This window comes from Oncorhynchus clarkii, chromosome 5 (assembly GCF_045791955.1).
Source record: "Oncorhynchus clarkii lewisi isolate Uvic-CL-2024 chromosome 5, UVic_Ocla_1.0, whole genome shotgun sequence".
In the NCBI taxonomy this organism is placed as follows: domain Eukaryota; kingdom Metazoa; phylum Chordata; class Actinopteri; order Salmoniformes; family Salmonidae; genus Oncorhynchus; species Oncorhynchus clarkii.
This window is the reverse complement of record NC_092151.1, coordinates 35670810-35685601: the sequence shown is the minus strand read 5'-3', so window position 1 is coordinate 35685601 and position 14792 is coordinate 35670810. Positions and strand designations below refer to the sequence as shown.

Here is a 14792-nt window from a genome sequence, read left to right as displayed (position 1 = left end):
CACTACTTAGCATGTTAGCTAACCTTAACCTTTTTAGCTATCCCGAACCTTAACCATTTAACCTAACTCCTAAACTTAACCCTAACCCGTAGCAACCTAGCTAGAAATCGGAACATATTGTACATTTTGCAAATTCATAAAATATTGTATGTTTTGCATTTTCGTAACACATAATACAAATTTTAATTCGGAACATATCATACGGAATGAGTGATGAACATCCACAAATTAATACATACCACACAAAACTTAACATATCATACTAAACGGAAGACACATTTCAGTTGAATGCATTCAGTTGTACAACTGACTAGGTACCCCCTTTCCCTTTTCCTTTGAAGTGGAGTGTCCCTGATTTTACGTAACAAATAATATGAAATGCTCTGAGAACAGGTTGGGATCCTAGGCATATGCTTACTCAAATGAGTTGTAGGCTACATATATTGATTCCTCTTATCCTATGGCGACATCATGCTTCATACACTGGAAATGCAATGAAGCATTCTTGTCATGGTTGATTTTCTTCATTTGAAGCAATGAATGCAGTATCCTTAATTTTGCCGAAATGTGACTGGAATTGAGTTGTTTATCACACAGCTTAATTTAGGTTGGAATTTTTATTATACCAGTGTTCGACATACAACTCCAAGATTTTTGCAGTCGACTCCGACTCCTGTGACTGGAGTCGAAAGGAGTCTACTTGTCACGTTCTGACCTTAGTTCTTTTATTATGTCTTTGTTTTAGTACGGTCAGGGCGTGAGTTGGGTGGGTTGTCTATGTTCCTTTTTCTATGTTTTGGGATTTCTGTGTTTGGCCTGGTATGGTTCTCAATCAGAGGCAGCTGTTTATCATTGTCCCTGATTGAGAAACATATTTAGGTAGCCTGGTTTCACTTTTGAGTTGTGGGTGATTATTTTCTGTTCTGTGTTTGTATTTCACCTTACAGGTCTGTTTCTTTCACTCTCTTTGTTGTTTTGTTATTCAGTGTTCAGTTGATTTATTAAATATTAACATGGACACATACCACGCTGCATTTTGGTCCGATCTTGACTACTCTTCCTCAGATGACGAGGAGAACCGTTACACTACTCTTGCCTGACTCCCAAAACACACCGAAAAGGATACATACACACGAAATCAAATTATTTGTCACATGCGCCAAATACAACAACCTTACCACGAAATGCTTACTTACAAGCCCAAAACCAAAAAGGAGGTTCAAGAAATAGAGTTAAGAAAATATTTACTAAATAAACTAAAGTAATAAAAATGAAAAGCAACACAAAATTAAATAACGAGGCTGTATGGAGTCAATGTGCGGGGGCACAGGTTAGTCGAGGCAATTTGTACATGAAGGTAGGGGTAAAGTGACGATGCATAGATAATAAACAGCAAGTAGCAGCAGTGTAAAAAATAAAGGGGGGGATCAATGTAAATAGTCTGGGTTGCGATTTGGTTAATTGTTCAGCAGTCTTATAGCTTGGGGGGGTAGAAGATGTTAAGGAGCCTTTTGGACCTCGACTTGGCGCTCCGGTACCACTTGCCGTGCGGTAGTCTATGAATTGGGTGACTAGAGTCTTTGACATTTTTTGGGCCTTCCTCTGACACGTCTAGTATATCGGTCCTGGATGGAAGGAAGCTTGGCCCCAGTGATGTATTGGGCCGTACGCACTACACTCTGTAGCACCTTATGATTGGATGCCAAGTAGTCAGGATGCTCTCGATGGTGCAGCTGTAGAACTTTTTGAGGATCTGGGGACCCATGCCAAATCTTTTTAGTCTCCTAAGGGGGAAAAGCTGTTATTGTGCCCTCTTCACGGCTGTCTTAGTGTGTTTGGACCATGATAGTTTGTTGGTGATGTGGACACCAAGGAACTTAAAACTCTCGACCCTCTCCACTACAGCCCTGTTGATGTTAATGGAGGCCGTGTTCGGCCCTCCTTTTCCTGTAGTCCACGATCATCTCCTTTGTCTTGCTCACGTTGAGGGAGAGGTTGTTGTCCTGGAACCACACTGCCAGGTCTGTGACCTCCCTATAGGCTGTCTCATCGTTGTCTGTGATCACTGTTGTGTCGTCAGCAAACTTAATGATGGTGTTGGAGTCGTGCTTGGCCACGCAGTTGTGGGTGAACATGGAGTACGGGAGGTGACTAAGCACGCACCCCTGAGAGGCCCCAGTGTTGAGGATAAGCATGGCAGATGTGGTGTTACCTATCCTTACCACCTGGGGGTGGCCCGTCAGGAAGTCCATGATCCAGTAGCAGAGGGAGGTGTTTAGTCCCATGGTCCTTAGCTTAGTGATGAGCATTGTGGGCACTATGGTGTTGAACGCTGAGCTGTAGTCCATGAACAGCATTCTCAGGTAGGTGTTCCGTTTGTCCAGGACAGTGTGGAGTGCAATTGAGTGATAACTTCAGCAGTGATAAATTCATGAACTTCTTTAAGGAAAAGATAATGATTATTAGAAAGCAAATTACAGACTCCTCTTTAAATCTGCATATTCCTCCAAAGCTCAGTTGTCCTGAGTCTGCACAACTTTGCTGGGACCTAGTATCAAGGGAGACACTCAAGTTTTTTAATACTATATCTCTTGACACATTGATGAAAATAATCATGGCCTCTAAACCTTCAAGCTGCATACTGGACCCTATTCCAACTAAACTACTGAAAGAGCTGCTTCCTGTGCTTGGCCCTCCTATGTTGAACATAATAGACAGCTCTCTATCCACCGGATGTGTACCAAACTCACTAAAAGTGGCAGTAATAAAGCCTCTCTTGAAAAAGCCAAACCTTGACCCAATAAATATAAAAACTATCGGCCTGTATCGAATCTCCCATTCCTCTCAAATTTTGGGAAAAAGCTGTTGCTGACAAACAATGTATACGAAATGCTTCAGTCTGGTTTTAGACCCCATCATAGCACTGAGACTGCACATGCGAAGGTGGTAAATTACCTTTTAATGGCGTCAGACCGAGGCTCTGCATCTGTTCTCATGCTACTAGACCTTAGTGCTGCTTTTGATACCATCGATCACCACATTCTTTTGGAGAGATTGGAAACCCAAATTGGTCTACATGGACAAGTTCTGGCCTGGTTTAGATCTTATCTGTCGGAAACATATCAGTTTGTCTCTGTGGATGGTTTGTCCTCTGACAAATCAACTGTAAATTCCGGTGTTCCTCAAGGCTCCGTTTTAGGACCACTATTGTTTTTACTATATATTTTACCTCTTGGTGATGTCATTCGGAAACATAATGTTAACTTTTACTGCTATGCGGACGACACATTTCGATGAAACATGGTTTAGCCCCAAAATTGCCCTCCCTGGAAGCCTGTGTTTCAGACATAAGGAAGTGGATGGCGGCAAATGTTCTACTTTTAAACTCGGACAAAACAGAGATGCTAGTTCTAGGTCCCAAGAAACAAAGAGATCTTCTGTTGAATCTGACAATTAATCTTGATGTCGTCTCGAATAAAACTGTGAAGGACCTCGGCGTTACTCTGGACCCTGATCTCTCTTTGAACGAACATATCAAGACTGTTTCAAGGACAGCTTTTTTCCATCTACGTTACATTGCAAAAATCAGAAACTTTCTGTCCAAAAACTATGCAGGAAAATTAATCCATGCTTTTGTCACTTCTAGGTTAGACTACTGCAATGCTCTACTTTCCGGCTACCCGGATAAAGCAATAAATAAACTTCAGTTAGTGCTAAACACGGCTACTTTGACTAAAACCAAAAAATGTGATCATACTACTCCAGTGCTAGCCTCTCTACACTGGCTTCCTGTTAAGGCAAGGGCTAATTTCAAGGTTTTACTGCAAACCTACAAAGCATTACATGGGCTTGCTCCTACCTATTTATCCGATTTGGTCCTGCCGTACATACCTACATATACGCTCCGGTCACAAGACGCAGGCCCCCTTACTGTCCCTAGAATTTCTAAGCAAACAGCTGGAGGCAGGGCTTTCTCCTATAGAGCTCAATTTTTATGGAATTGTCTGCCTATCCATGTGAGAGGCGCAGACTCGGTCTTAACCTTTAAGTCTTTATTGAAGACTCATCTCTTCAGTAGGTCCTATGATTGAGTGTCTGGCCCAGGAGTGTGAAGGTGAACGGAAAGGCACTGGAGCAACGAACCGCCCTTGCTGTCTCTGCCTGGCCGGTTCCCCTCTCTCCACTGGGATTCTCTGCATCAAACCCTATTACTGGCTTACTGGTGCTCCTAGGAGGGGTGCGTCCTTAGGAGGGGTGCGTCACTTGAATGGGTTGAGTCACTGACTTGATCTTCCTGTCTGGGTTGGCTACCTGGCCAGATGACTCCTTGCTGTCCGCAGTCCACCTGGTCGTGCTGCTGCTCCAGTTTCAACTGTTCTGCCTGCGGCCTGTCCCAGACCTGCTGTTTTCAACTCTCTAGAGACAGCAGGAGTGGTAGATATACTCTGAATGATCGGCTATGAAAAGCCAACTGACATTTACTCCTGAGGTGCTGACCTGTTGCACCCTCTACAACCACTGTGATTATTATTATTTGACCCTGCTGGTCATCTATGAACATTTGAACATCTTGGCCATGTTCTGTCATAATCTCCACCCGGCACAGCCAGAAGAGGACTGGCCACCCTTCATAGCCTGGTTCCTCTCTAGGTTTCTTCCTAGGTTCCGGCCTTTCTAGTGAGTTTTTCCTAGCCACCGTGCTTCTACACCTGCATTGCTTGCTGTTTGGGGTTTTAGGCTGGGTTTCTGTACAGCACTTTGTGACATCAACTGATGTAAGAAGGGCTTCATAAATCAATTTGATTGATAACCATCTCATTATTACAGAGTCCTATTAGGAAGACATTTGCATTCTAGAGGACTGACATGAGCATGATTTTTAACCTTTATCTTGCTAGGCAAGTCAGCTAAGAACACATTCTTATTTACAATGACGCCTACCCCGGCCAAACCCTAATCCAGACGACGCTGGGCCAATTGTGCACCGCCATATGGGACTTCCAATCACTGCCGGTTGTGATAGAGCCTGGAATTGAACTAGGGTCTTTAGTGATGCCTCGGGAGCCCAAATGGTGCTGCCTATAAAAGGTATATTTTGTTTTGATTAAGAAGGTGATGTGTAGGAACTAGAATATTTCAGTGGTATTTCTGCTGTATGCAGCCTTGACAGATCCCATGGGATGATGCGGCACACTCTAGGCTGTTAAACCCCCCCCCCCCACACACCCATGTCATAGCCCTATTCGGACGGTATTACCAGAGATGTTGGTTTTGTATTTATTATCCAAGTATGTACATATTTCAGAGGATGTTTCAAACAGGATTCGTTTTCCCTACTGCCCCTGTCATTCTTACTTTTTAAAAAATTGACCCTTATGATGGAAGCCTGGATGTTTTTATTGTAGGCGTGAATATATTTCAACGTCATGTCTAGACGATAATAGGCTACACTGACCAACTCTTGCTTGGCTGCTAAATGTATAGGTCTCCCCATAATATTTAAATTGATGAAGTGTGATTATATTAATTGTTTTAGAGATCCCTCCATAGTAAACGTCATTCCTTATAACAATGCACCACATCCTGTTGATTTGAGCTGCTGAACCGTATTTGCACCTGGCTGTGTTTATGGATGAGAAAGTGAACTTGTCATTTCCAAAAAGGTTTAGAGGGGGTTTCATTAAATAAGATATAGACAATGATTTTTATTGCACATTTAGGCATAATTAAACGGATGCATTTGGAGATGTTCAACTTCAATTCACTGGCACTATGAAGGATAGCTTAGCAATACTCATCGATAGACGAATATATACTTTAATATACTTTTGGTAAAATTACGAAGCATTGCTAGATACAGATTACCAAGATATAGACTATGCGCACAGTTCTGGCTGTCTCCCAGCCAGCCCCGAACCTCTCTCTCCCTCGGGTTCTGGCTGTCTCCCGTCCTGCCCCGATCCTCTCTCTCCTTCGCCTGCTCCACTTCATCTTCGCTATAAAAAAAACGAGTGTGTGTTTGGTCTTCGCTCTTGTGCTCTTGTGCGTAGAATAGCTCAGCTGACATTCATGGCTGTGCCCCTCCCCTTTCGCTCTCTCCATCACTAGCTCGCTTTTTCTTTGCTGTGAAAGATGCTAGAGTTTGTGTTCTCGAAGTAGACTACGGTAAATAGTTTCATTCGTTGCAAAAATAATGAATGTTAGGAGTTGAGGAGTCGATTCCTAGCGCAATCGAAGTTTGATACCCATAAATGAAAGTCGACAACGGGAATCGACGGTTAAGGAGTCGGGGAATCGATTATTTTTGAGTCGACTCCCCATCCACTATTTGCGTCACACGCTCCCCTTCCTCTCATCAGGACCCGTGCTGAAGGCTCAACTAGGTTAGAGGGAGAAGGTTAAACACACTCTCCATCCCCGTGGCAACCTCCCCATCTAGCTGAACGAGTAATAGCTATTACAGCGGGTTACCTCATCGGCGTTAACGTTACATGATGGGTAAAACAGGTGCGGTGTTGGTCTTTCGTACTATGAATCATAGGCAAGCTAGCTAGCTGTATCGTCCCTCCACACAGAGCTACCTACAGCTGTGTTGATTCCTTTGCTCTGACTCCATCTACCGCTGACAGTGGGGCAAATGAGTGAACCGGTGAAGAGTTTGCCTTCCCCTACTTCTTCAGGGGGGCAACCTGCGGGGTCTGATACCTACAAAGGCTGGCTGTATAAATGGACAAACTACTTGAAGGGCTACCAACGCCGGTGGTTCGTCCTTAGCAACGGCCTTCTGTCATATTACAGGTAATATTTGCTAGCAGCTAGCTACGCGCTAGCTATCTACTGTAGATGTCAAGTCAGGCTAGCTAGCACTGCATGAATCCTGGCAAAATCAAGTGCTGTTTCAAACCAATCCCACAGTGACTGTTATCTTAGATTACACGTGTAGTTGACAGTCTATAGAATGTGCTTGACGTTCATAATTTACATAAATGCCGTGGCTTTTTAACTAACATAGCTAGCTAGCTAGTTAGGCCAATATTACTCATCAAAACAAGTATCTTAATATGTTTAGCTAACGTTATGTGGCAATTAAGAACTGCATGCCATGAGCTTCATCCATCCCATTCCCACAGGAAGGCAATTCTCTAGTCACAGTCAATGACATGGCATAAATGCAGAATGAGCTAGCTGGACACAATTAGCACAACCCCCCAAAATATCTAGTTTGCTAGAAACGTATCAGACTCCAAATGAGTGAATATATATTTTCGCCGATATGATGTAGTCATTGATATTTTTTGGCCAATGTCATGTAGAGAATTGTTATAGATGAACCTGTGAATAATATTTTAGATAATATTTTGGAACATATACTTTATTTATTTAGGCCTAGATATGTTCTATTCCAGGAACGACTGTCATTGTATATGTACGTTAACAAGTAGGGGACCTATATAGGTCCTAACATTTCATTATGATGATGATAATGTAGGACATGATTTACCTGATGCATCATGATGCTTTAAAAATGTGTGAACGTGTGGTCCGCTGATTCATTAATGGCCAGTTGTTAGGCACATTTCCCTAAAACCAGTGAATAGTGAGTGATGTCAGTCAGTGTTATGCACTTTAATTGTGAGGCATTAGTCAGAGGCGTGTGTGTGTGTGTGTGTGTGTGTGTGTGTGTGTGTGTGTGTGTGTGTGTGTGTGTGTGTGTGTGTGTGTGTGTGTGTGTGTGTGTGTGTAGGCTGCCCTACAGGCTGCCCTACAGTCTCGGGTGGGAATGCACAGCTCTGCTGTTACGTCATTCACAACAAAGAGAGATGGACACAGATAGAGAAACTGAAAAGCATAGAGGCAAGGACTGGTGGTGAATGCAAAAACGTCCATTCAGTCATTCAGTACCACAGACATACTCCAGCAGCTGTAGCCTCCCCAAGGCTGTGGGGCGCATACCGTTTGAACACATTAGACTTAGAGCCTAATGTAGGAGCTGTCGTGTTCACTGTGTTTTTATAGAGCCTAATGGAGGAGCTGTTTTGTTCACTGTGTTTTTATAGAGCCTAATGGGTTTTATGCACTGCTCCTTTGTAGATTCAACTCTACTTTCCCTCTCTTTCCACTGTCCTCTGTGGCATGTGTGTTTATGTAACTGTACTCTCGAGTACTACCACTGTATAACGAGTTTATGCCCTGACCAACGCATGCACATTGCACCGACACGCACACACAAACACACTTCCAAGCACTCACATCAGCTATGCTCAAGTGAGATACTTCTATGAAATATTAAACAATTGCATGCGTGTGGATTTGTATGTGTGCAAGAGTATGCATGCCCTGTTATGTATCATTTCTGTCTTTGTAGAACTAGATTTAGTCAGCAGCCTCTTCTCCCCTGTCTCTGTGTGTGTACGTGTGTCTGTGTGTGAATGTGTCTCTGTGCATTAGGACTCAGGCAGAGATGGCCCACACTTGCCGTGGCACCATCACCCTGGCGACGGCACACATTGAGGTGGGTGACACCTGCCACCTGGTGCTGACCAGCGGAGGGCGGAACTACCACCTGAAGGCCACTTCCGATGGGGAGAGTCAGCGCTGGGTCTCGGCTCTCCAACAGGCTAAGGCCAACACCACTCACATGATGCACCAATCAGGTGCGAGCAAGAGGAAAATCATATTTGGGTGGATTGGGAGGTTTTAAATGGGAGAGTGGATAAAGAATTCTTAGCTTCGTATATATTTAGAAATAACGTAAGTAGGACAAAACTGTAGGAATTGTGGCCGTACTACTGTACAGAACACAGTGATGTGTGACCCTGTTGAAAGGAATTGGACTATAAATGATGAAAAAGTAATATCAAACCAATATGAAACTCACTGGGATATTTGACCTTTGGGCTTTCTTCTCATTCAAGGTGAGAATGTATATTGCGACGTTGACTAACCTTTAGAGCATCCACTACTTTTCTGAAAATTATAAGGTTAAGGACCCGAGGTAAACAAATCTTAGTGTAGTATTCAATGTCAAGGTTACCAGTGTCATTCATGAATCAACCACAAGGTGGTGCACGTGCTAAACAAATGGAACAAGTAACCATGTTTTCTCTATATACGTTCAATGCAACATTTAAATATAATTTTACTTTGGCGGTTTGTTGTCTGTTCTCTTAAAATCTTCCAGTGCTATCATGTGGCCTTTCTGCACATTGCATTGCTAAGTGGGCACACTACTCTAGGGTCCTTTAAAATAAATTGGCTTGAATGAACAGTCTAATTCTGAGCTATGTCTCCACCAATTGCTGGTCTCAGTCCAGGTCTCTGATTTGCACTTCGTGGGCATGTGGAAATGAGGGTGACTTCCAAGGATGGTGCAAGGGTACAGTTTGTAATGGCGGCACAGTCTCTCTCTCTCTCTCTCTTACTCACTCTTTCACATCTCATTTCCATCTTCCCTCACATACTTGCTCTCTATTTTCCTCTCTACCCCTCTCTCTCCCTCCTCCTCCCTTTTTTCTGAATATGACGACAGCCAGAGCTGAATGAAGTGATCCTCCAGCATTTTAACTCCTCCTCCCACTCTGCTATGGAGAGTGAGAGGGAAAGAGAGGAGGAAGATAAGAGAAGGTAAAGGAGAGAGAGGCAGGGGAGTAAGAGGGAGGGTTGCTTCATATTTTCATTGAGAGAATTTTCTTTCCGTCTGCACTGTAAGGAGAAGAGAAAGAGATTGAATGCAGCCTCTGTAATGAATTTTCCTCTGTAAGTATTGATTACCTGCTATAATTATATTGAGGACAGAAATGTCAAGTAAGCAATAGTGGAGGGGTGTGTGTGTGTGTGTGTGTGTGTGTGTGTGTGTGTGTGTGTGTGTGTGTGTGTGTGTGTGTGTGTGTGTGTGTGTGTGTGTGTGTGTGTGTGTGTGTGTGTGTGTGTGTGTGTGTGTGTGTGTGTGTGTGAATTTCCTGTGTTGTAATGTAAGGTGTTTTTCTTTTGTTCTCATACTAATTCACTTTGACAGTAAGTGGGGTAGGCTTATTTCTGGATGGGACTTTACTAGTGTGTGTTTATGAACTATGACATATTTCCCAGTAGTGTTTCCCAGTAGTGATGAGCTGAACACCAATCAACCTCATTGGGCCTCTTATTTAATTTTTCAGCTGCACAATGGGACAAGTGTGATTTACCTGCTACTTTGTTATTTGGCATCTTTTCTATGTTCGCTTTTCTTGGCGGAAATGCTGAGTCGAATCTCTCTCTTTTTCCTCCTTATTGATTTGAACTGACCTAAATATGACAGATGTTGGTAATATGTCTATTAAATGTAAAGTATGTTTTTCTACAGATAGGGTTTATGACAGATTTTCTCAGGCTCTGCATTCATAGGAGAGGGGTGGGCCTCTGCCTCTGTCCCCAGTAGTCTTACCCTCTGGAAGGTTTGTTTGTCTGTGTATGCTTGTGTGTTTATGAACATGGGTTCAAACTTTAAAGTCCTTTGTTTCTTTATTCAACCTTTATTTATTTTATTTTATTTATTTAACCATTTAACCATTTATTATTTAAGTCAACAGGATTTGAAGGGTCTGAGCCCATTTAGATGGTTTTACATTTGCCCATGGCTCAAAGTGCTTACAGTACAGTGGACACTGATGGTGCAATAATGGTTATGTCAGTAAACATACAGTTATGACTATAACTACTGTTCCCTGAAGGAGGGAAACGAGGAGATAAACCCGAGGCATGGACTCCTTCAATTCGGTATCGCTCTTCAATGAGCCCAAAACTAGGCGGTGCGGGGTCAAACAGATGTTGTACCTTGTTTCCCTTCTTTAGGGAAGAATAGTCATAGTCATAACTGTACCTTCCCTTTCAGTCTGTCAACTTGGTACAACATAGCTATGGGGACGTGAAATCTATCCCTAAGCCGACCCCAGGGGACATCAAATTAAATGGCCTACTGCAGACCTCCCAGAGCCCGACAGGAAAACCTGCAGTACCTGGGTATTGTTCAATCTGCACGCTACTTGATGACCCTCTTTTGCCCCAGCCGTAAGCATACTGTGGGCTACACTGGGGGCAGTGACATCCAGCAATAAAACCTCACAAAAGTGTGTGGTGACGCCCAACTCGCCGCAGCACAAATATCTCCTACAGGCAACCCTTTAAACAACGCCCAAGACGCTGCCAGACCCCAGGTGGAGTGGGTGTGTACACCGTTAGGTAATCCCTGCCTTTTGCTATCCTATGCCAGAGAAATGGCCTCCACAATCCAGTGGGAGAGATGCTGCTTAGAAAGCACTCTACCATGAGTCAGATTAGCAAAACAGACAAAAAGTTAGTCACAGAACACCCCAGACCAGTAAATGTACATGCGTAGCGCTTGTACCAGACACAGGGCATGTAACCTCCACTGGTCCTCAGAAGCATACTGAGGAAGCGAAAAGCTCAATAGCTAGAGACCTGTAGGACATAATCATGACCTTAGGGGCGAAGGACGCATTAGGACACAACTTCACCTTCAAGTTGCCATGGGCGAACTTCATACAGGAGGGGTGAATGGATAATGCTTGGAGATCTCCAAAGCGTTTTGTCGAGGATAAAGCCATGAGCAGGAGGGTCTTGTAGGAGTGGATCTTCAGATACAGACTCCATCAGTTGAAAGTGGGCTCACCCAGCACATCCCAAACCAAAGCCAAATCCCATGTGGGCACAATAGGTTTACAAACCGGCCTTAGACAGCTCACACCTTTTTTAAAAACTGCATCGCAAGGGGATGAGCCCCTAGAGTGGCTCCATCGATTCTCACATGATATGCTGAAATAGCTGCCATATATACCTTCAGGGTGGAGAATGAACTGCCCTGCTCGAAAATCCCCTGTAGAAACATAAACATGACCACTAGAGAGCTCTGAAAAGGAACAATTCCTTTATTTTGTTACCAAAACTCAAACACGTATACCCATACAACCCTCTTGTGGAGGGTGCCCTTGCGGTCTGTATGTGCTAACTTTCAAAGGTAATCCCTTTGCCATCAGATTGGACCTTTTAAGGGACCAAGCCCCCAGACTCCAAATCTCTGGTGCCAGACCTGCCAAATGTCCTGGAACAACAGGTCCCTGCGCAATGGGAGTTGCCACCGGTCCCCTTCTAAAAGGCAAATGATCTCCGCGAACCACGGCCATTTGGGCCAATGTGGAGCCACAAGGATCAATGACAAGCCCTCCAGACTCACCTTCTCCAGCGTGGGCTGAATCAGGTCAACTTGGGGAAACGTGCCACTGGCCACTGGTGCGCGAGAGCATTTGTTCCCAGCAGAACACTCAGGTCCCTTATTGAGAAAAACAGCCGACAATACGCAAAGGTCTATATCGACCCTGCCAAACATTTCCCATATCTGGGAGACCCCGAGAACTGGACCCCCCTCCACCCAACTTAGATATCAGATTCGCACCCGCGTTGATGCGTCGCCAGGAGCGAGGGAAAGTGTGCACTGTTCCACAGCAGTAGGGAAATTAAGCTTCCCTCACACAGCGCACCCCACCCTCGAGGGGATGCGTCTGTCATGATCACCTTGAGGGATATAACTCAAACCACGGGGGTCCCCAGTGACAACAGCCTTGGGTCCCTCCACCGAGCCTGTAGGCATGATGGGTTGAGCGGTTTAGATGGCGCAATACGTCCAAGAGAGTGTCTATCACCTACTGCTGGAAGGGTCGCAACAGCCCATAGTGAACCACTGCTATCATAGATGCCATCATCCCTAATAGATGTAGGCACTGGTGAAAATGCACTAGGTGACCTAGCCAAAATTGGACCAAGCATAGCCGGAAACCGAGGGCACGATTCTCGACTGAGTCTAACTCGAGACCCAGAGACGGAATGCGCTGAGATGGAGTCAAACAGCTCTTCTCTTGATTCACTATGAAACCCTGAGACTGAACATGGGAAACCAGCAATGATGCATGTAACACCACATGCTCCCTTGACTCCACTACCACCAGCTATTTGATCAGGTAGTCCAATATGTTGAGCCGCAGACTCTGCATAGGTGCCAAACCCGCCTCCACAACTTTATTGAAAGTGTGAGGCGAGAGGGAAATCCCAAAAGGGAGGACAGAACTCGTAGGCTACAGCCTCGAAATGGAACCTCGGGAACTTTCCTGTGAGGGGGATACATGGCCACGTGACAGTACTCGTCCTTCAGGACGATGGAGATGAACCAACCGCTGACGAGAACAACCGGTTGTTTGTGAGCATTCTGAATTTGTAGACCCTGAAGTGGGTTTATCACCTGTGGAACCCGGAGCATCCGGTGAGGTACGGTGTTCATTGGCCTTTTCAGACATGATTCTAATGTTCTTCAGTAGAGGGCGCTAGTGCGCAAACTCCCCATAGCTGTGCTGTACCGAATTGACCAACACCAAGTTGACCGACTGAAAGAGAACTAACTAAATTACACTACCAAAGCTGTGTTATACCGAGTTGACCGACTGAAAGGTAACTAACTAAATTACACTACCAAAGCTGTGTTATACCGAGTTGACCGACTGAAAGGTAACTAACTAAATTACACTACCAAAGCTGTGTTATACCGAGTTGACCGACTGAAAGGTAACTAACTAAATTACACTACCAAAGCTGTGTTATACGAAGTTGACCGACTGAAAGGTAACTAACTAAATTACACTACCAAAGCTGTGTTATACCGAGTTGACCGACTGAAAGGTAACTAACTAAATTACACTACCAAAGCTGTGTTATACGAAGTTGACCGACTGAAAGGTAACTAACTAAATTACACTACCAAAGCTGTGTTATACGAAGTTGACCGACTGAAAGGTAACTAACTAAATTACACTACCAAAGCTGTGTTATACCGAGTTGACCGACTGAAAGGTAACTAACTAAATTACACTACCAAAGCTGTGTTATACCGAGTTGACCGACTGAAAGGTAACTAACTACATTACTCTACCAAAGCTGTGTTATACCGAGTTGACCGACTGAAAGGTAACTAACTACATTACTCTACCAAAGCTGTGTTATACCGAGTTGACCTACTGAAAGAGAACTAACTACATTACTCTACCAAAGCTGTGTTATACGAAGTTGACCGACTGAAAGGTAACTAACTACATTACTCTACCAAAGCTGTGTTATACCAGGTTGACCGACTGAAAGGTAACTAACTACATTACTCTACCAAAGCTGTGGATTTTAATTCAGTATCAGTCTTATGGTTTCTGCTCTAATTCCCTAGTCAATGAGGTTGGGCACCAGTAAAAGAGCTGCCGCCATATTAAGGAGTTGTACATCCTAACAGTGACTGATATTGTTCTAGTATTGTTTTGTCCCATCAGAAGTTCACCAGATTGGGGTTTACTGAAGTCATTTGTGTGTGCGTGTACGAGCGTACTTGCGAGCGAGAGATTGTATGGGCTATGTGTGTGTCTGCGTGTGATCGGCTTTTGGGTGATTGATTATTATAACTACAGAGGTCTTCAGTAATGACATCATAGGTGACAATAGATTGGCACGCCAGTTGTTTTAACTGGATGGTAGCTCTGCTGCGATCTCCATCATCTTGTCAGGGTCTTATTGTATTCTAGTAACAGTAGCTGTCTCTCCTCTTCCTGGCATCTTTTCTGTCTCCGTCCCTATTGTGGGTTCCCTCTCCATCAGCTGTAGGGGTGGTTCATAGAGAAATGTCTCAGAATCAGCGCCAACAAGGGCCATCTCGAACAATTATCTGCTGACGTGTTTTCCTCTGACACCCACACATGACAGTGATGATGGGT

The 14792-nt window shown here is 44.1% G+C and overlaps 1 protein-coding gene across 1 annotated transcript in view; it reads left to right on the top strand.

Annotated features, from left to right (window-relative positions):
- Window positions 1-6368: 6368 nt before the first annotated feature.
- The window catches only part of LOC139408721 (oxysterol-binding protein 2-like), a 23289-nt gene continuing 14865 nt past the window's right edge, over window positions 6369-14792 (top strand). The window contains exons 1-2 of the mRNA XM_071152963.1: window positions 6369-6798; window positions 8449-8654. Of these exons, the coding sequence (XP_071009064.1) occupies window positions 6638-6798; window positions 8449-8654 (367 nt within the window). The 5' untranslated portion in view covers window positions 6369-6637. The remainder of the gene's footprint in view (window positions 6799-8448; window positions 8655-14792) is intronic.